Here is a 22703-nt window from a genome sequence, read left to right as displayed (position 1 = left end):
TACAATATACCATTCTGACTTTGTTCACTTGTGAGAGTTTTTTCTTAAATGATTAGACCTCCATTGGTCAGTCAGTCTGCTCCCTTTGCTGAAACCAATCCCAGCCCTGGCAGCAGCATGGAGTCACCACATGATTCACACTTTGTTTTTAATGATCAAGCTGCTGTTAAAAATCAGTCTTATTTGCTGTGGAAGGAAACGGGTGCAGGACGTTTATTGCACAGCTCACACGACCTGCATATCCAGAGCTCAGCTATCAGGTAGCACAAAACTATTCCAAAGCCCTGAGCACCTGAGAACTTCAGGTGTTCCATCACAACAGTAGAGGTCACAAGAGTGAAAAAGAACCCCAGGTGAATCTAGCAAAGGTAATTATGAAATTTCATTCTTGACTTTGCTAAACAAATAGTAAACTGTTTGCAATAATTTGAAGAATGCAGAACTCTGCAATGTTATAAAATACAGATAACTGTTTCACACCTAAATAAGATAAGTAAAGCAATTCTGTACAAACAGTTTGTGTGATCTCTGGGACCCTATGTAACAGCTTTCAAATTCAAGTTTTACACTTAATACAGTTATTGGGCATAATTATTAATATTTATTCTGATGCTTTTCTATAAAGCAGTTTATAATTTTAAGCTACTGCTGACAATGACCTACCCTTTATACAGCCAGGTAACTTTTCTTGGAACATTTAATTTACATTTTGTATCTACAACAATCAGGTAAGCTTGATGTGAGAAAGAATGAATAAAAAAGTTTTACAGAAAATGCATTGGTACTTTTGCTAGTTCATTTAAATAGCACAACATTAGTCCTGCACTACAAATACCACAGTATACAGTCACATTTCCTTGTAAGCATGAGAATACACTAATATTTTCCTCCCTAAATGTTTTAAGTAGCAGTTACATGGAAGCTACTGCAAACTTAACTATTGTTTTATTATTAGCTAACAGAGTCTGTTTAACAGCTCCACAATATATAAATAACTGAAGATACTTTTCAAATTAGGAAAACACTAGAACTGTTAAAAAAGCATAAAAATGTAGTTGGTGCTAAATAGAAAGCACCACACTGCTTGCTATAGGAATCTGTTTTTCGTAAGGGATAACTGAAGCTTAACACAAGAAGTGTATGCACGTTACCTCATAATTTGTAAACTATGTCTTATTAAATCATGTAACCACCACACTGAATTTCTGATGATGAGGAAATGCAAGCTTGTCAATACTGTAGCACCTAGCAGTTCATAATACTGAAGGATCACAATTTCTTTGTCTTAAGGAAGTGTGGAGGTTCAAATGGCACAATCAAGAGGACTAACTACCTACTTTCTTACTGGAATGCTTCTTGTCACTGCCTTTTTACAAGGTGAGGCCAATCATACCTTGCAATCTCTCAGTTCCAGTCTTAGAATGGCACAGCTGTACAGCGGGTAGCACTGGTGCCTTAAAACTCCTGGGCTGTGTTTGGCTTTGAATCCAGCTCAGTCTGTACAGTTTACATGTTCTCCCCCTATCTGAGTGGGTGAACTGGAGACTTTAAATTGCCTGTAGCATGTGTGTGTGATTGCCCTGCAATGAATTGGAGTATCATCCCTGGTGTATCCAGCCTCATGCCCTATGATTAAAGGATAGGCTCTGGAACCCTAATTTGGACAAGCAGTTCTTGATAAGAAAGAAATGACAGCTCTAATTTGGCTAGTCTAAACAAATAACCAATGATGTATGTGATGATTAAGAGGTGACTTGCATGGTTTTCCTAGTAAGGAACGGATAGAAGTGATTAACCATTTCCTTCTGCCACACATCTTTGAGTTGAAAACAAGGGGAGAACATGCAAACTCCACACACCTTGCATTGGATTTGAACCCCTGCCCAAACGAGCAACTCAGGAGCTGTGAGGCACCAGCTTTACTGACTGCACCCCTGTGTCATGAAGTAAATAATAATGATTATTATCAATAAATGAAGGAACAGCACATGCAGTGCAATACCAATGTGCAGAATAAAAGGGGTTTCATTACAGCCCTCATATTTTACCTCGCTAACTAAATCCACATGTTCGCAAAGCTTGTTCACAGTAAAATCACAGATCTTTTCTGAGCGTGGTTCTCTTTAGAAGTGCTGACATTATAAAATTTATCCTAATTACAGAAGGGACATAATTTGTAGCAGCTTTCTTCTGTGCCATAAAGTTTTACATGAGAGCACTGGCTTATACCATGTTTCATTCAGTAGCCAACAGCAGTAATTGGGGCTACCTTTGGGCACACTGCCTGTCCTTTGTAGTTTTATGGGTCTATCCCCAGTAGGCGCGTAGATACACATGACCCCACCGGCTTGTGTTCAAAGCACTAGAAAGTAGCAGGACACGGAAATTATGCCTGCAGCGTGCATTGACTAGGTAAGCCCTTTCCCTACCCCGTTAATGCCATGTGGCCCCTAATGACTGATCTCCTTGCTTTCTTTCATGTTTCTCACAAGAGTGCATCAGGGCTGGTCCTGTCTTTCAACGCCCAGAAGATGAAGATGGTAAATTTATTTTATCTTACTCTTTGGGCTTGTAAAAATGTAAGGCCTGCTAGAAAGAAAAAAAATTGAGCCCATTTTTCTTGACATGCCAACACATGGCTACTGTGTGTTAGCTGATGAGCAGTTCAAGACTTTTCTGTGGGCTATAGCAGGAAATGCAGCAGGTGAGGGGCCAAGCACCAAATTGGCAACGTCAAGCAAGCTTGTCCGCAATAAGAGGAGTGCCGGACCCGCAGATTTCTGGGCTTTGTACAAATTCTTCATGGACTCTGGGAACCAGGAGGGAGTAAGTATACCACCCTGGCAATGAAACTTTACATTAACTGCCTGCCAATATCTTATTTGCACTTCATTATGACTAAAGTGGCTTGCTGATGAAACCTAGTTTTTAGCTGAAATATGTACATTACATAGCATGTTATATTAGATAAGACTTTTACCTCCCATAGGGTATTATGTAATTTCTTTTTCAATTTATATTTATTAATTTAGCTGATGCTTTTTTCCAAAGTAGTTTACAGTGTTAATGTACTTACAGTTATTTACCTATTTATAAAGCCTGATGACTTCTACTGGAGTAATTCTATTCATTCATTCATTCATTTTGCTGAAACTTTTCTCCAAAGAAATTCATGTCCAGTTATTTACCCATTTATACAGCTGGGTTATTTTTACTGGAGCAATTCTAAGGCATGTACCTTGCTCAAGGGTACTTTTTCTCTGAGATGTACGTCGCTTTGGAGAAAAGCGTCTGTTAAATGAATGAATGTAAATGTATGTACTAGAGCTGGAGGTGGGAATGAAACCTGAGACCTTGCAGTCCAAAGGTAGCAGTTCTCACCACTACGCTACCAGCTATCCTTTTCACATGAACTTTCTTATGATGTTGCTCAAATATTCTTCATGTTCCCAGGTGACGGACCTTGACCGCGTTTATGTGGCGTACCTGCAGAATAAGCACCGGTTAGATGAAGATCACTCCTTCAACCACTATCTACACCATTTGAGGGCAATCTACAAGTCCTGTGCTGAGTCAGATGACCCCGACTGCATCACTGAGTACACCAGCAAGCCCAAGGCTCAGGTGGTGATGCCCAAGACTGCTCCAGCTGCAGCATGCAACCCATATACAGACCCTTACTGCCTTTTCACCAGTGCATCCTCGAAAGTTCCTGTAATAGAGCCAGCCCCTGCCCCTGCCGCCCCAGTCAAAGCTTCCCTACCCATCCTCACACCTGTGCTTCCGCTGCCTGCCAAGGCCCCATTAGGCTACTACTACTCCGCCCCAGTCTTGCAGCACTTCGTCTCTCCTCAGCAACGTGAGGAACTTCTGCGCATCTGCAATCCCTCTGACACTGACTGCCTGCTGTACCATCTACGTGCTGCTTACGGCTACAAACCAACCACCGAACCTTTTCCCTCCTATTCCCACCTTGACTGTGACCCGTCAAAGGATCCGTACTGCAGGCCCAAGCTAGTGCAAAAGGCATCAACTGGCCTGTACCACCTTTATCCAACTTGCGACCCTGACTATGATCCTTTCTGCACCCCAGCTGTCCCAGCGCATGCCCCTCAGACTTCTAGGACACCAGAGGAGCCCCCCAAAGTACAAAGCTGCAACCCGATCTTTGATGAGAACTGCAACCCCCTGACAGCCATGACACTGTCCGGCCTCACGAAGACTATGCTGGAGTACAGCCCCAGGGATGAGACTGCCCCCAGCCCTGTATGCAACCCTCAGTATGACCCCTACTGCCTCCTGGGTGTCCCTGCAGCCATCAGGATGTTAACGCAGTACAAAGACCACCCACATCACCAGCTGGGCATTCGAGGGAAAACAAAGGAGGGCTATGACTGCTACATGTTCTATGACAAGGAGTGCCACCCACTAGACATCCACAGCAACACCCAGCTAGAGGCCCCTGCAGGCTACACTGGCGGTGCATCCAAGCCTGGCTGCCACCCCTATGACCCCACTTGTTGGCGGTTCTCCCCTCCACCTGCCAGTGCCACGAAAGCAGACAAACCTGGTGAGAGCGGTGTGATCAAACCTGATCCTGATTGCGACCCGGAGTACGAGTACAGCTGTCGCCTCCGCCGCTACGAGCCCAAAACTGACAAGAAAGCTCAGGATGAACAGTCCATGGAGGAGCCCAAAGACAAACCACAACGCCAGGTCCAAGAGCATGCCACCCCAACCTTTGAAGAGTTCATAAAAGGGTTCACTATCCTGCACTCCAGGTATAACTCCCCCTAAGGGCTCTCATTCCTGGGCCCCAGAGCACAAACAGGGCAGGATGCAACATGCTGGGCAATTGAGCCATGTTCTTTTTGACCCCTGGATATATACTCCCTAACAGTACAGTGAACACAACAAGTATCTCTCCATGTCCTTGTGAAGAAGAAAAAGAATGCCTGGGCCTAGTCACATAGTTGCATTATCGACTCAATTTGCCCAACCACAGGGCCTCAAGAAATAGTTTTGTGTGAGCCAACTATTGCTAAACATCTTTGTAGGAACATTGGTTATATAGACAGTAGTATATCTCTTCTATCAAGTCACTGTAAAACTGTTTTTTTAGTTACAAGCCATTGTACTTCTGTTTTAAAAATTTCAGTAGTATACTTCAACATAGTTAAATGGGAAGTATTCTCTTTATTGTGTTTTCTTCCCTGTGTTGTTTATTTCCACGTCTTCTAAGTTTCTCTACATGGAATATTTAATTTTAGATTTCCTTATGATTTCGCTCTCAAATTTGTTCTTAATTCTTTGTTGATAAAGTACAATTTCTCAAATCAATTTTAAATATTACAAATAATATCTTCAGAAAAATAAAGTTTTTTTTTTTTTTCCTCACCATCTTTGCAAAAGGACTCCAATTTGTACAGCATCTCTTCTCAGCACTTTTTAAGTTGAAGGATTTTCTCACTCCAAGTTAAGGAGACCATCTCTCCAATTGTAAGAGAGCCAATGCAGAACCTTGTTATCCTTCTGGACCCAAGTGTTGAAACATTGCTTTGCAAAGCCCTTTTCAGACTTTATAGACAGTTAACATTTCCAATCTACAAGTGAATAATTGTGCTACATTGCGTAGGTGAAGACAAACATTTTCATTTAAGTCTGATCCACATGTCTATCTTTTAATTAGGGATAAATATTACCTCTTAATTGCTTTCTGATTGACTCCCCAGATAAATACAGCCTGGAGAAAGTAGTCCGAACAAGTTTTTCCGAATAAATGGAAGTAAACTGTTCAGCTCTATAAATAGATAGGGTTTAAAACTGGAAACTAGGGAGCTGCTTTAGATAAAATGGTGAGAGTTTGGTCTCTATCCAAGATTAACCTCAAATTTTGCTGCACAGAGTTGGTAAGCAAGGAATTCTGTAGGTCTGGAGCACCAGGGCAGCAGGGGAACCTGCAGCCCCACTGCACGAGTGCACGCGCGGACACACACAGAAATGTTTGTGGGAGCCAGAGAGCGAAGATGGACAAACATGCCTATGAATATGTACATGCAGGGTTGCCTATGGACAAACACATACATACACACATCAAAACATATACATACATGCACTGAGCTGGATATATTAAAACACAAATTAAAAGCAAAATCACAGTAATGGAAATACATCAACATTAGCTGTAAACGCTCAAGGGCATCCCAGGCAGCACAGTTTAACGCGCATGCGCAAAACGCTCACCATTCACGAACACAGGCTCTCATTCACTGAAGGCAGCAAAGACCCGGGAGACCTGCGGACCACAGCCCGGCGGTGGGTGGGAAACTGCCATTGACGGTCCTCGTGTGTTCACGGAGCTCCTAAGAGCAGCTGCACATTCAAGAAGAACAGAAACGAAACTTGAGCAATATGCAAAAGACAGCGTGTTTTCATATCATACAGAGAGCCAGTGCCCAGCTTCAAGTCTCACATCATCATGATTATGTGTCGAGGACGCTTCTTCAAAAATAAACATTTATATTTAAATAATAAATAAATCAACCTGATATTGACAATATTATTGTATCGCAATATTTGGATTAAAAACTCATTTACCTTAGACACACCAGTTAAAAATATTACAAGACACAGTCAGTTTCCAGACTCTTAACTTTTAGCCGCCGTCCTCCGCGCGGTTCTGGACTCGAGCTCGTGCCTCCCGCCGCTCTCCGCAGCCTATCACAGCGCCACCTGGCTCGCGAGCTTGTCGCATCAATAGATGCGCGGGAAGAGTTGCGCTGACCGCGCGCGGTGGTGTTAGTGGTATAATCAGGGCTGCGCGAAGTTCCGGGCGAGCTGCGTTTAACGACAAGAAGCACAATGGTGCATCTGGAGTGTTGCATTGCAATAGATATGGCAAGTGAGAGTGAACATAATAATGATTTAGTATGGTTTTACACGCGTTCCACGACATACATAACTGATAACACTTACCTGCATAACACCTCAGTTTCTTCAGCCTGAGTTAAACGTAAACATCTAATTATCGAAACGCAAACTTGAAGAAATGATCCAGAGATACAATTTTGACAATTCACTGGAGGTACAGCGAAGAATAGTTTCTGTGTTGCACCTAACGCTGCCAGGATGTCTGGACTCTAAATCTGGAATCTAAATCTTGGACTTGGCACATGTTATAATCACCTTTACATGCAGCTCCTTTGCAACACAGACTATAATTGTGTGAAAAGGGAATATACAAATATATAAATATTTCTAATAGAAAATTATTGAGTGTAATTACAAGTAATTCTCCGAGGATGCAATTACAAATACAGAGTGTTAAACTATATAAGTAAATACAGCATCTGATCATAGTTAAGTAGCTCAAATGAAGAAAAACGTACAAATCTGGCATGTGTATAAAAGTAGCCTTTAAGACCAGTGACAAACGTATACATTCCAAAAAAATACAAATAAAGTAATTTAAATTGAAACCTCGAAACTGCTGGAAAAAAACTATATGTTCAAGGTGTAGTGTAAATTATCACTATTATTATTGTTATTATTGGATTTTTTTTGTACTAGCGAGTCGATATATTTACAAGTCATGCTATACTAATAGCAATCCCAGTAATTTCAAAATGTACACTTTACATTTATGCTTCATGATGTTAATCACACCTTTTAGCTTAGACTCCAATACTGTATAATAAAAATCCCAAAACTGGGACGCTTCGATTGACTGCTTAAAAGCGATACTTTGCTGCCACCTATCGGACAAAATGAAAATGTGGCGCCGCTCCGTCTCCTCTTTTCGCCAGAAAGGAGTAACATTTAAATGGCCACAGTTTCATTGAAACAAGTATAACCAGGACGAGTATCGACACCACGCACACGACGTGACCCAAGAATCAGTCACAGGAGATGGTGCAAATATTACTGGGTCGTAATTAAACTTAATAATCTTGGGGGGAGGGTTTGGCTTCCCAGCAGGTCTGGTGACTGAACGCCAGCCCTGAGCCAACCCAGGGGGGCTTTTTTAATTGGTGTGCTGTCTTGTCCTGCCATATCGAGTGCAGGTCTGTACTCACCACGCAGGCCCCTCCGCAGCTCCTGACGGACTGTCACGGGTCAGGTTACATCAATCCGCAGCCCTGGCCTATTTCTGCCGTGCCCCAAATAGATACCCTCACACCCCCACCAAAGCCACTTTGTCTTCACTTAGAAGAGAGCAAAACAGACCTTTATTAAACGAACACGCACAGACTCTTGAAACTAACCACTGAGTAATACCAATCTGAGAGTCTTTGTCCAGTGGTTTAGGAGCACTGCACTTCGCATAAAGACAATTGCTTCCTCTGTGTAACTCATCTAATGCATCCCAACCCAATACATGTAACTGCAACAGTGTGATCAGGCAGCCTGCTCTTCTGTCACCTCGATTGTCAACAAACAAAAATACATTATTAAAATGGATTGCATAGGACAGCAAATGGAGCATGGAAAACAGCTAGGAGCTGACTGGGAAGTGACATTTCTCAAATGGAAAGTTTGGTCTCTTATACATTACACACAAAAATTATTGTTGATTGCTCCAAAAATTTGCTTATTTTCATGTTGCACCACCTTCCATGTTTGTATTTCTTTCCATGTGATATCGAGAAATTATATAAAAGATATGTTTGGCCTTTGGATCCATTTTAGAGGGGATTATAAAATAAAATGCCTGTCTTAGCTGAAAACTGATTGGTCTTGAGAGTTAATCTTATTTTTTTTATTCTTGAAAGCATCACAATAATAAGCAGAGAAGGGGCTTCCTTCAGGAAGTTTAAAGGGGGTTAAATTATCCAAGTATAAATCATAATATTTGTATTAGTACTCAGTGAGAAACAAGGCATATGTAAGGCTGAATAACAAGCAATAGGTGAAATACAGGCAGGGCAGAATGGAAGAATGGAATAAAACTTCTATCCAGAGCTGCTTGGATGAAAGTCATGGAGAATGCAGATAAGCCTTCTCTTTTGCAGAGGGGTCCTTTGCGGACTGCTGCTCGACTACTGACTCCACCTAACGTCTTCGGTCTGCTGTTGGGATATCAGGGTAGAGGAGGAAACCAGAGAAGGTGGAGTCGTTGATGTTGTCGGCATAAACCCCTCCGAATTCTTCCTCCCCATATACTTGCAGCCAGACCTCATCGCCTGTTTCTAGATGGAGGATGATGGAGCCCGATGCCTGGTCCAGGTTGTTTTGTTTGAACTGGTCATAAGTGAACATGACGGTTCTGTCATTCTTGTACAGGCTCACCCTGGCATCCCTAGGGTAAATGGTGAGATGGTAGGTGAAGAAGTAGACACCGGGCAGAGCGCAGCGGAACTTTCCGCTAACATCGTCGTAATGGCGTTGCTCGTTGTGAAAGAACTTGGTGAAGCGGATGGGTACGTTGGTGGTGTGGACTGGGTCAGTGAGGCCCACACTAAAGGAAGAGTGGTACATGAGGGCACTCTCTCCCCGCTCACCCTTCAAACCAGGGGTACCAGGAAACCCACGGAGCCCTACAGGTCCATTTGCTCCTTTCTCGCCTGGGTCTCCTTTCTCACCTGGCTCACCTGTGCGCATAAAATAAAATAAACAAGTTCACACCCAGACTCCTTTTTTGGAGATGTGGAGGGCACTAACGTTCAACTCCCTTACCTGGATCTCCTTTGTCACCCTTTGGACCATCATGCCCATCCCTGCCATCCCTTCCGGGGTAACCACTGTGTCCAGGGGTTCCTGGGACGCCTCCCATCCACTGGGCGCAGGGCTGTCTGTCATCTGGTGCTTGAACGTCTGTCACAGGGCTCTCAGGCTCCACCTGGTCCTTATCCTGGGCATGACCAGACCTCCCTCCCAGCAGCAGGCCAATCAACAGGACCCACAAGAAACTTGCAGTGACCTTCATCTCACCTCTGACTATGGGTTGAACAATGTCACCATCACACACACACCCCTCACCAATACTAGTTTTTACTGGATGCATATTTTCAAGAAGACATGCAAGGTGAATAAAAGCATGCATAATAATTGAATAATCAGTAGAAACCAAAGATCAGTAACTCATTTTCTAGACAGCAGTCATGAAGGACTTTGTTCTTGCCTTCCTGTGTTCCCTGGACAAAATGATTTGACATATGCAACCATTATTACTGACAGCTTATTAATAGATACGACCAACTCCTCTGTGATCACAGCAGCAGCCAGCCTTGAATTCATGGACATTTCAGTATGTCAGAGGATGCTTGGACATATCCAGTGAACAGCACTATTTTCAGTATTAAAGAAGTGATTTTTGAGAATGACTAAAATTACTAAAATTATCAATTTAATGCTCTCGTGTACGTGTTTATTTCAATAAAACAGTCACATTTAGAAATCGTCTAAATCCAAGAGATTTAATGCTCCTGTAATAGTTTTGTCTGTTATACCCAGCTAGTACTAAATTATTAATCAGCTGCATATGAATTTACATCGGATTTGACTGCTGAACCATTTACACACACCCCTTGGTCGAAATTGTGTGAGATGTCCACACACAGGCAAATCAAAAAGGTCAGGGTTCCCCGTTATATCACAGTAAAGTTATTTTCTTGGGAGCATCGCAGAGGTTCCGTTTCCAGGTGTTTCCAGTGAAGCTGCGAGGTACCTGCTGTGAGATAACCTGTTTTAGGGTCCAGGAAAACGGATTACCAAGTCCTTAAAGATTTTTTTTCGTTTCCAGGGCAAGGCAAAAACACATAATATAACGGCCCATATTAGGTTATATCACAGCAGGTGGAGCACAAAGTAACGTATCTTTCATAACTACTGTTCACACACAGATTTATCAAGGCTCTTCGGCAGCAGATGGCGTAGTGATTATACTTACGTCTTGTATGTGAATGTTTCAAGTTTGAATCCCCTAATGATCAGGACACCTACTCTGACTTAATATACTACAGTAACAATACCCTCCTCTATACGTCATTGTAAGGGTGATCATCTCACATGTTAAGTTGCTTGGACGAAGGTGTCAGATAAATACAGGTTAGTAATAACACGGTGTGAAAATGTGAACTGGGGACTCACCTGTATCGGCCAGTTTTCGTAGGTTCGCGGACCCGGGCGATCAGTCCGTCAGCTGTGGCGCGCCGAGCTCATCCTTGCGGGGCCACGCATAGCTTTCATCTCCCACTTTCTCTCAGCCTATATTTAACCCAACTGAAAAGTTATTTAGGGAGCAGCAGACCAGAAAGGGCGGCTGCTCGACCGAGTCCCCACGCTGTCCTGCGCCCGGCCCCAATTCAAGCCCACCGAGGTCCGTGTAACTGTTCTCATTTTCAAACTTTCTCATTTTCAACAGTTTCTCAGCTCTGTCCGCACATGGAGCGCTGACATTGTGCCAGGCATCGTGAGCAAAACACGTACACAGCTTGGTTTTGAAGGAGTACGCGATTGTTATGTAAATACTTTTGTGTACAATTTATACGTGTAATCACAATTTTATTGAATTTATACACATTATAAATAATTGGAAGCAGTATGTGTATTTCATATATCTATATATAGTACTGTGCAAAAGTTTTAGGCACTTGGTTGGGGAAAAAAGCTGTAAAGTGAGAATGCTTCCAAAAGTTATGCTCTTAATTAATATACTTCCTACAAAGCTTAGCAACCATCCATCATCAGCAACTGCTTGTTCCGAGCGGGGTCACGTGGGTTTGATCAGGTCCCGCTCTCTGGCAGGTCTGGGGTTCGAGTCCTGCTTGGGAGGCCTTGCGATGGACTGACGTCCCGTCCTGGGTGTGTCCCCTCCCCCTCCAGCCTTGCGCCCTGTGTTGCTGGGTTAGGCTCCAGTTTGCCACGACCCTGCTCAGGATAAGCGGTCTCAGACTGAGTGTGTGTCCTTTCTTTCTTTAACATACAAAACCCTTACTGTAATACTGTAACTTTTTGCAAAAGGAATGCTTGGAAATCTAAAATGTACTCTTTCCCATTGACACTAACGCAGATAACATTAAATAACGGTATAAAACAAATATTTTTGTGAAATATCCAAGTACCTAAGGCTTTTGTACAGTACTGTATATATATACATATTATATATATGTGTATATGTGTATATATGTATATATAATTTTAAGGTGTCAGTTTTATGTTAGAAAATACATTTTTAAAAATTTAAGAAAAAAACTGTAATATACTTGAGTTTACTATACTTTTTGAAGTATATAACTAGAGCCATCTTTGTATCTTTTTGGGAGCAGCAGGGCAGTATGTACCAGCTTTGCACAGTATTTACATTTATTCATTTAGCTGAAACTTTTCTCCCAAGCAATTCTCCAATTCTATACCTATATATACAGCTGTGTCATTTTTGCTTGAGCAGTTCTAGGGGAGGTACCTTGCTCAAGGGTATTACAGCTGCAGGTGAGACTCAAGCCTGCAGCCTGTGGGTCCAAAGGCAGCAGCGCTAACCACTACATTAGCAGTTCTATTTGGGAGTGATTTTGACATATTTCCAAGGCAGATTTTTTCGGATTCTTCTGTATGTTTAGACAATACAAACAGACCACAGTTTTCAAATAGTGACACAGAGTCTCAACAGGAATGAGATCAGGACTTTCTCAAGGTCATTTTAGAACATTAACTGCTTTGTTCTTGAGTCATTACAATGTTGCTTTGGCCTTGTGGTTAGGATCATTACCCTGCGGTGGACTTTCTCCCAAGCTTCAGTTTTTTAACATTATCTTGCAACAATTTCTTGTATTTTTGCTCCATCAGTTTTTTCATTCTGTTTTAATAAGACATCCAGTCCATGTTGATGAAAAGCAGCCCCAGAGCATGATTCTGCTACTACCATACTTTATTGAAAAGATTGTATCTTCTCTAGATGCCTCTAGAGTGTTTTTAGCATTTTACTGCCTGGGGAGTGTTAGGTTGCATAAATAAAGGTGGGAAAAAAAGGCACTACTCAAAAAAATAACCCTGAAGCATGTTTGGTGTTTACCAAACAGCAAAAAAAGTATATAATGAGGGCCATCTGTACTATTTTTGAAAAAGAAAGCTACAGCACCTCACCAGGAGGAGGCAGTACTTACCAAAGTGAGCAGACTTTAGTTCATTCTCTTACCACATTGTTTCCAGACTGCAATGCCATCCACTGTCAACAATCACTTGTCCCAATTGGGTCGTGGCGAGCCGGATCCTTACGCAGTAGTGTAGGGCCGGGGGGGAGCCAGGGCAGGATGCCAATCCATCATGGAGCACCCCAGGCAGGACTTGAACGCTAGACCCACCACACAGAGGGCACCAGTTGAATCTGCCACACTGCTGCACCACGCTCCCCCAGACTGTAATACATTCAGGAATTTTTAGTTCAGAATAATTTGTTTGAACTTAAAAATGTAACAGTAATGCATTGCCACAGATTGTGTTTTGTAGTATAACAATAACAATATTGATAACAGATTTCTTTTTCTTTTACAAGTGGTGCGGCATGGGCACTTTCAGAACAGAAGGCCTTAATATCGCAACCTTCTCTGTAATTTCAAAGGAGGAATAGTCAATGTGTGTTTCTGTGTATGGGCATTTTAAGAATGTTCACAATGAGTCCCTTTTTAATAAAAATGAGCATAACAGGGACAGTAGACTGTTTTTCTAAAAGATTTTCTAGTTCAAGAAAATGGAGTTTGTTTTCAGCACTTCTATAATCTTAAGTAAACGAAACTTACACACCTGCCTACCACCTCCAGTTCTGATTGTCATAGCTAGTCATTGACTGACTTCAAAACTTTGAGTGATCCACAGTAAAGGTAAAACAGGGAGAAATTAACATACAGACAGAAAACAATGATTTGCCTTCTGCCCAAAATTAGACAAGCAGGCTACCATTTGTCCAGCTGCCATAGGAAACTGATGATGGGTTTCAGGCAGCTGTTAAGAGACAAATGGAATAGAAACAAAACTCTTGGGTACATGTTTTATGTCCTCATCATCAATGATTAGTGTGTAGAGTGCAACGGTAAAAGGAGGAACTGTTTGGGAATCAAACAGAGGACATAAGGTCACATATTTCATACCTTCACAAATGATTTATTCATATTCACAAAACAAGCCTCAAATTTATTGTTGTGCTATACACACATACTGTCTGAAACCGCTTGTCCTAAGCAGGGTCGCAGTGAGCCGAAGCCTAACCCAGCAACGCGGGGCGCAGGGCTAGAGGGGGAGGGGACACACCCAGTCTGTCACAAGGCACCCCAAGCTGGATTCGTACCCCAGACCCACCGGTGAGCAGGTCCTGGCCAAACCCACCGCGCCACTACACCCCCCTACTGCTGTGGTACAGAATCATTAAATTAGGACAAATATACAGTATGACAAAGTCTTCAGTAACAATTTGTATGTAGTCTTTATGTCTTTGACAAGTTATAGTTATTTAAAAAAATATCTGTGGAATTTGACAGAATTTGCTGACAGCTGAAGTGTGTCAAATTTTTTTTATACTGTACTGCAAAATGTCAAGATGGGAAGAGCTATCTATAGGTCTTGGTAAATTGCCTATTTTTCTCCTGGCTTATAGTACATTTACTCCTAAGTATCTGTGAACCATTGCTTGTATATACTTACTAATAAACACATAAGAAAAGATCAACAGTCTCATTTTGTCTACAGATAAGGATGATATTGATGTACAGTATTGCCGTGTTAATGATTTAGGCATGTATTTCTTGTTGTCCTTGATACAGGAGAAAGTAATGAAATGACATTTCTCCTATCTATTCACACCTTCAAGTTTGTTCATTGCAGAAATTGCAGGATAAGGAAGAACAGATAGGGACATAAAATATGAGAAGGTCTCTTTTCAGAGATACAATGATGAAGAGATGACTGAAACAACCACTAGTGATTGTTGTCCAGAGGAAACTCAGAGTTTCAAAGTAAGAAACTCTGAAAAGTTTCCCTTTAGTGACACTGAAGAATTCTGTAATGGCAACAAATAACTGGTGTCTTTGGTTTGCAGACAGTAGAGTATATATTGATGATTTTACTGGCTGCTGAAAAAGCACCTCTCACTGACATGCCTTGTGCTTGTGATTTACTGGTTGCCAGATATGAGTGGTACTGTTTAGCTCTAGTCAGCTTTAGCTTTTTGGAACCTGTGTTGGAATCACTCTGGTAAGCAAGTCTGACAACTGAAAATAATTAAAAATCATGCAAAGCACTAACAAGCACCTTAAATTTACATCCGTATTGTAGTCATTACTGATTTACTATCAACTTTTCCTTGTTGTTGAATTCTATCATTGTATGGAAAGTCCAAAATTAAAATTCTTTATAGCTTAAATTTAGTGATAAATTTAAATCCTGCCAACACACCAGAAAATGAATAGGAACTACAGCAACAAAAAAATTACATAACATGTACATGGAAAGCATCATTGCTGAAAGGTAATATTTTCCCAAAAAAGATGTACAGTGGGTAGATCTTTGCACATTTTTAAATGTTTCACTTATGATTTTTTTTAAAGTATTCAGTATTCCCCCTATGAGGCGAGCTGGCATACTAATTCAAATCACACAGAAAAGCTTTACCCTATGCACTGACAGACAGCAATTGCAAGGAGTAAAATAGTCTTTGGTGCTTCCTATAGTCAAAACCTACAATGACATTCTAAATAAAAACATGGGGAAACTCTAGACGTGAGACAGGCAACAAGGTTACATACCTTAACTTCCAGTACAACCGCTAATAGTGTAGTGGGATCAAAGTACAGAATTTACATGGAGGCACAAGAAAGGAAAAGAAGGACCACAGCAGTCCTGGGTTTTCCTTTGTATTCCTGGAGGGCTACAGCATTACAAGTTATAAAAGTATGCAGCTTCATGGAGTGGAAAATTATGCTGTCTGAACAACAGCTTCAAAGACGTCCCTAAGATTCTTTTAGACAGCAGGCAGTGTAGCCGGTAAAGGAAACAAACTTGAAACCTGTTTTTGGTCCAAGTCCCAGGAGGACCCATAGTGCAGAACTGTTGAGTAAGGCAGATAACCTCAATGCGTAAGATATTCAGCTATACACATGGTAGAACTGCAAGTCACTTTGCAAAGAAGCATTAGTCAAATGATTAATTATTACACGTGGTGGGTTCCAGCTTTAATGGTACAAAAATGGACACGGATGTAAAGTACAATAGCCCCAATAGCAAAGTGTACATACAAGTGCACGGGAGACACAATAAACACAGGATAACGACACACACGGAGTGTTCCAACAGTAAGTAAAATAAGTTTACATGCATTAGACTAATACACTGAGACTGCCATTGCAAAGACAGGAATCCAGCCGACAACGGACTGAATTGCAGGGTTTTCTTTATTCAAAGGGAGGGAAACGGATCGTCAGAGACAGGTATGGGTCAGTCGATTTGCAAACGTCGTTCCGCGGGATAGGCAGAGGAAGAAACCAGGAGGACATAAACAGGAGGTCAAGAAGCCAAACAGATGAAGTAGGGGAGGGCCACAAGAAGCCCATGGAGGACTGCAGTTTGGTCAGACAAGGTTCTGCACTCAGGAGCACCTGGGCTGCCTTTTAATCCCTTGGTTCCAAATCAGCTGCAAGTACGGTCAATTGGGCAGGTGATCGGGGGGCGTGAGAGAGACGAGACCTGGACAGAACCACGAAGGACAGGAACACATGACTGCAACAGAACTTAAGAAATCGCTCAGTGAATACGAAAGGAGTAGTAAAGCGCTGATTAAGGATCAGCAAACCACGTATGTGACCTCAGCCCTTCTATAGGGTTGGGAGTATATCATCAGATCAATTGGAGCCACATGTGTTATTATCTCGGGCGGTCGTCGGGACTTTCATTCCTGGGGTCGTGACACCTTTATTTCCTTTATATTTACTCTTATCTTTGTCCAGTGCTCTCCAGGCAGGAACAGTTGAACTGAAAGTTTTTTAAAGGTGAAAATTTCTTTGGAATTTGTTTCAGTAACACTGGCAAATATTGCTGTTTTTGTTACTGAAAAACTGTGAATGGAATGATTTCATAAACCAAGCTCAAGCCATGAGGAAAAGGGACCTAATTTTGCACTAATCTTCAACTAGAAAAAAGGATTAAGTTCTTATGGTCGACTGCTTCAGATAAATCCGGTGTCATGCAGAAGATTTTTTTCCTGAAACCTTAATAAAATATAAGGGCTAATTTAGCCCCAGTGCTTTAAATATTAGGTGTGCCTTTACAGATAAATGAATTATCACTTTTGAACATAAATATGATTCTTTTTGCCTTTAGGTGAAGTAAATTTTTTCTGTAACAAGTTGCCTTGAGATGGAGATAATGGAATGGTTTTCACTGAGTTAATAGAAAAGCACCATTTAACATAGTGGCTTTGTTTTAGTTGCAGCTCTTTACCGTGTAACGCAGAGTTCAGAAGGTCAAATAATTCTCTGACTCACCACGTAATAATATAAAACAAAGTAATGACCATACAACTTCCTTTTACACAAATCAGTTTTTAAGATTTATTCACATCAATAATTTTCTGGGTGTGTTTCTAATGTAGACAGAAATTCAGCAGTTCTGAGTGAGAGAGGGAGGTCGTTCCACCACATCGGAGCCAGAACCGAGAACCTTCATGCTTCTGCTTTTGGACCTTTTGTGCGTGGGATCACCAAGCAGGCAGAGGTAAGGGGGAGAGCAGTCTGCTTGGGTTGTAGTGGATGATCAGGTCTTGTAGATATCTGGGAGCAGTTCCATTTATGCTTTTGTAGGCCATAACCAGAGTCCTGAATTTGATCTGGGAAGCTATAGGAAGCGATGCTGCCTTGTTGGGTCTTTCTGATATATCTATAGTCACTTTCCACCATTAATCAGTCCAATGGTATCTCAGCATTTGGCAGTTCTAGACTGTGATTGTGTGTTTGGGTGAAAGCTTCATGTACTTTCCATCTAGGCTCAGAGTGCACTAGAGGGGTGCCACCTGCTGCCAAGAGAGACTGTTGGGTTTCACCAGCTGGGACAGTTTTGGACAATAGACGGAGGTCAGGTTGTGGTGTATTTGCTGTAAAACAGCACAATGAGGACCACAAAGGTTAGCAGGTATTTTACTATTGTTCCTCGACACCAGCTTATTTTATTATCTTTTATGAACATGAAACAACATGTCTACTTTAAAATGACTGAAGATAAAAACGACATAATTCCACAGCTTCCTCTTTAGTGTGTTGCGTCTCCCTTATACCCTTCAGATGATGCCGTGTTCCTCCATCAGGTACAACAGCAGAATGAAACAGTGGGATAAGAAAAGAAAAGTAAGTTGCAGTGGAATGAGAAATGATGTGGGGATAACATATTAAAAAGTGCTTAACCTTAAATGCTGACCACATGTCTTAAGGTAAACTCTAAACAGGGGAAGAACTTGGGATGCGACAATGCAATTATGAAAGCACAGGTTGTTTGTTTGTTATGTTGCTGGTACATATACTCAAGTATGTAATAACTGCTTGTCCAGTGCAGGGTCATGGGGATCCAAAGTTTCTCATAGAAGGGTACACCCATGATGAGATACCAGACCATTGCAAGGCAATCACATAAATATTCATACACTAAGGGCAATTTAGAGCCTCTGATCCAACTAAAACATATGTCTTTGGAATGAAACTGGAGCAACCAGAGAAAACCACATAGGCACAGGAAAGACAAATTCTATGCAAACTCCACACAGACTGAGCTCATTTCAAACCAAGGTCTAAACTCACAACCCAAGAGCACTGAGATATCTGTGCTATCTGCAGTGCCACCATAGATGTGAAAATTAGATACCACCAATAGATATGCTATCATAGCCTATTTGTACAACAAATGTGGTTTACTTTTGTGGTTATGCAAATAGTGGGAAAGTTTTGGCTGAGAGGAAGCTCATTCCACTACAGCAGGTCAAAATTACCTACCATTGGTCTTTTGAGTTTGAACCCCTCATGAGTGGCACCAAGTGGAGTGGAATGTGGTGTAGAGTATCCTTGCTGAGATGAAGGGATCCAAGTCCACTAGGTATTAGAGTGTTGATCATTTGAGAGTCTTGAACTTAATAAAGGATGCTACAATAGGTTAATGGGGAGAAACAAGAAAGGGAGTTCCATGACAATGCTTTAACAAGGTCAAGCACAACTTGTGCAATTTGATTCTGGATCAGTTCAGTATAGCATATGCTGCATTTTTATTGTGTATTTTGCATTTCAGCAGGTGGATCAAAGGACTATATAAGTAATTTGTTAAAGAAAAAGCTACTTTAATGCAAGGAAATGCCTAGTAAGGTAGACTGGTCCCTGGAAAATATTTTAACCATGTGTAATATTTAACTACAATATACATGGAATTGTAGGGGCAACTGGGTCTGGGATGGTTGAAAAGGGAAACAGTACCTCCCTTTGTTCTTAACCAGTACAGACAGCTCGGTCAACACAAAGCCTTATAAATCTGGAACTGCTGCAATGTTCAGATCAGCTAAGAATACATGAATAAGGGTCTGCCCTGCAGTTAAATGCCCAGATCCATTATATCTGCTGTAAAAGTTTCGTTCCTATGGAGGCTTGTCTTTTCAAATTCCTTATTAGTGAGCAGACAGTTATTTATGATATCCTATTGCTTCACATCATATTGGCCCATAACGGTCATTCATCAAAATTCCTTTAAATCCCCGTGAAAGCCATCAAAAAATCTGACTTCTAGCAGAGTCATTTCGGCTTGGCTTGCTAAATGAGACTGAGTGAAGACAACTTTAATTACAATTAATTAATCCTCGACTCTTTAACTGCTTTTTTAAATGGTATGTGTTCATTTAAACATATGTTAGGGTTAGGATTTGATTTCACTGTTTAACAGTTACATTCCTCATCACACCATGTGTACATTCCTAAGCTGTATCAGACACGTGTTTTTTTTACAATAAATACATGAAAACTTTTTCATATTCTTTTTAAAATCCTGACAGTTTGATGACTAGCAATCAAAGGTGTTTGCAGGCAAAACTCTGTACAACTAGGGGACGTGACTTCTAGGACAGGACTGACAGATTGTTTTTCCTGTGAGTTGTATTTAACCACAAATTTCTGATGAAAGGGTTGCATATCATGATCAGAACTCCCAGTTTGGTGGGGAGTGGGATGAGGATGAGACTGGGCTGGGCACTGTGCCTCTTTTTGTAGTCACTCTTGGGCACATCATGGTCCTTTGGGCTTCAGCTGGTACACCTCTACAGACATATCCCTGCCCAGCAGCCCTGATTAAACCAATTTTTGGGGGCTTTGGAGATAGACAGAGGCAGGGGAAACAGCATATGGATTGAAAGGATGACTATAGAACATTTGGGAACATTTAAAACCTAGACGAGTGACAAGCTTGTTGATGGAAGAGGCGAGGCCCCCTGGTGACACAGCAACACATCTGACGGAATGCTTGGTCACGGAAATGGGAGTAAGTGCTGGGTGCTGGTTTGGCCAAGGGACCTGGCTTTGAAGTCCAGGACTAAGTAGGCACCCTGGTGTGCCTGTGCAAAGCCTGGGGGACTGTTTTCATTCTCAGAGAGATCAGAGTAGTGGGGAGGCAGAGCCAGGTAGAGATGCAGTGTTTGCTGTGCCAAGCACACAGGAGCTCTTTATTTTGCCTCAGGGGAAAAGAAAAATGTTCCTGCTCAGCATTTATTACCCCCTGCAGTCACATTCAAGTACCTTTTTAATCATAGGGCATAGTGTCCATAAGCAGGAGCAATGGGTGACCATAAGGTAATGGCTTCAAGCCTTTCCTGCAGTCCTTGTGCTTCTGCTGTAATACCCTTAATGAGGACAATTAACCTGAATTGGTTTAGTAAACTTTCATTGCACAGATCGGTATGCCCTTTGAAAAATCCTTCATAGTAAAAGTGTAGACTGTAAACTGTATAAGTAATGTGAAAAGAAATCAACTTTAAAAAAAAACTCAAATAAACAGGGGTCCATTAAAAAATCAAAAATACCCCACTACACTGTATAAAGTCTCACAAGGTTTGCCAGATGAACTTCACCAACCCCTGTAACAGGAATGAACTATTTGACCCTTCTAGTCTGGTTTCTGCAAGGGTGGCAGTCGTCAAAGCATTTAAGGTTTGATACAAACTCCCAATAGACTGCTTGAAATGAAAGTAACACAGCCAAGTCTCTGATTTGTGACTAGACCTTATGCTATGAGACACTATTATATCTGGTGTGCAGTTTGCTGGGATGCTTAAAAAGCTCAGTCTGAACTTCATCTCAGCCTGAGCACTGGGGATTAATTTATTAAGAGACTGTACTTGATCTTTACTGCTCCTAGCAATTTATGCTGTGTCTGGGAAGAGTCCATTAAGCTGTTGTTCCGTTCTGTCCATCTAGTGTCTGAATGCTAAGACAGGTTTCAGAATAAATTGCTTTATGTTTTATTATTCTCCGTTGTTTAGTATATTCCTGAATACAAAGTGCCTTTGTTTAAATCAATGCCTTCATTTTAAGAAGAAACTTCATCTGTGCAATTGAAAGTTCCCCAGGGACATGAATTCATAAGTACTGACTCAACACAACTCTCACAATAAGTGACTCATTGAAACCAGCTGGTGATGAATGAGATTTTCACACTGATGATAGATGTATCAAGGACAAGGAAACAGACCTTACGTATTGTAACGACCCGCATTACTGGTTTTGTGTAAATAGTTGCATTATGGGAAAATTGTAAATAACGTGTGTAACCACTGGGGGCACTTAGGGGAAAATGATGAGGTGACCGTGTTTCCCAGTGTGTTGGGGAGAGAGCCTGGGGTGCTAAGTAGGCTAGGTAGGCTGGTTGTAAGTGCAGGTCCTGGAGGAAATGGGGTCCTTAGACCGAGAGCATTATTTCCTTGGTGCTGATGTTATAATAAATCATTTGTCATGAACGCTGCCTCCATGTCCTTCTTTGCCCCATCCAAGACCATGGCACTATGCGTCACAGTATCTAAGATGTGTTGGATGAACCCACTATCCTTCTTCGCAGAGCAAAAGCTCCAGGAGCCTAAGAAACTGGACAATGTTGATGTTTCGGGTCTGTTCCCAGAGTTTACTAAACTTTACTATCCTCTACGTTTACTCAGCCCCCTTCACTATCGTTGGTGCATTGGAACTCTGACTCCTTCATGTATGGCCATGAACAATCCCTTTTGGAGGAATGATGTTGGGGGTGGAGCTGGAATAGAAGCATATGGGAGGAAAACAGAAAAGGCGAGATAGCTCATTTTCAAGAAGGACCCAAAGAGTGGATGCTGCTCAGGTAGCAGCTTGTCTGCAGCATCAAACGCAGCTCTGACTGTCCAATCCCTCTAGCTTCTGAATGTGCTACAGTTCAATCCCACAAGAGGAGGCCTCTTGCAGACTATGAAAAACCAATAAATGAGCCAAGATGCTTGCAAAGCCATGTTGTAAGACTTTTTGAAGATGGCAGAAATGGACATTCTGATGCTCTTGCCACACAGGAGTAGGGGCTGTGGAAGGACTGGAACAACCGTCAAATTGTCATTGGTTTGTTTCAACCTTCAGACCTTGGTTTGTCCTGAAGCCATGGTTTACAGTGTCACAAACAGGCCAGGGCAAGCAGGTACTCCTGTTTTAGACTGACATGTCATGTAAGTAGCCCCTGTTTGATGGATGGTT

The 22703-nt window shown here is 41.7% G+C and overlaps 2 protein-coding genes across 2 annotated transcripts; one reads left to right on the top strand and one right to left on the bottom strand.

Annotated features, from left to right (window-relative positions):
* Window positions 1–2588: 2588 nt before the first annotated feature.
* Window positions 2589–4797, top strand: and2 (actinodin2). Its single transcript, XM_018753233.2, has 2 exons — window positions 2589–2826; window positions 3454–4797. The coding sequence occupies exons 1-2, from the start codon at window positions 2626–2628 to the stop codon at window positions 4795–4797; spliced, it is 1545 nt and encodes a 514-aa protein (XP_018608749.2). The 5' UTR covers window positions 2589–2625.
* Window positions 4798–8281: 3484 nt separating this feature from the next.
* LOC108935078 (adiponectin-like) lies at window positions 8282–11202 on the bottom strand. The gene is made up of 3 exons (XM_018753354.2): window positions 11089–11202; window positions 9676–9936; window positions 8282–9590 (listed from the first exon to the last, which is right to left on the bottom strand). The coding sequence occupies exons 2-3, from the start codon at window positions 9923–9925 to the stop codon at window positions 9052–9054; spliced, it is 789 nt and encodes a 262-aa protein (XP_018608870.2). The 5' UTR covers window positions 9926–9936; window positions 11089–11202; the 3' UTR covers window positions 8282–9051.
* Between the last annotated feature and the right edge of the window lie 11501 nt (window positions 11203–22703).

The sequence above is a fragment of the Scleropages formosus genome, chromosome 3, assembly GCF_900964775.1.
Source record: "Scleropages formosus chromosome 3, fSclFor1.1, whole genome shotgun sequence".
Classification (NCBI taxonomy): domain Eukaryota; kingdom Metazoa; phylum Chordata; class Actinopteri; order Osteoglossiformes; family Osteoglossidae; genus Scleropages; species Scleropages formosus.
The sequence above is the reverse complement of the archived record's forward strand: the minus strand, read 5'-3'. Positions and strand labels throughout refer to the sequence as shown.

Bases quoted from the DNA above. Each gene is read 5' to 3' on its own strand.
- and2 (XM_018753233.2), top strand. From the start codon at position 2,626: ATGCCAACACATGGCTACTGTGTGTTAGCTGATGAGCAGTTCAAGACT. The intron at 2,827-3,453 runs GTAAGTATACCA...TCATGTTCCCAG, and splicing joins ACTCTGGGAACCAGGAGGGA to GTGACGGACCTTGACCGCGT.
- LOC108935078 (XM_018753354.2), bottom strand. From the start codon at position 9,925: ATGAAGGTCACTGCAAGTTTCTTGTGGGTCCTGTTGATTGGCCTGCTG. The intron at 9,591-9,675 runs GTAAGGGAGTTG...TTATGCGCACAG, and splicing joins GGGTGACAAAGGAGATCCAG to GTGAGCCAGGTGAGAAAGGA.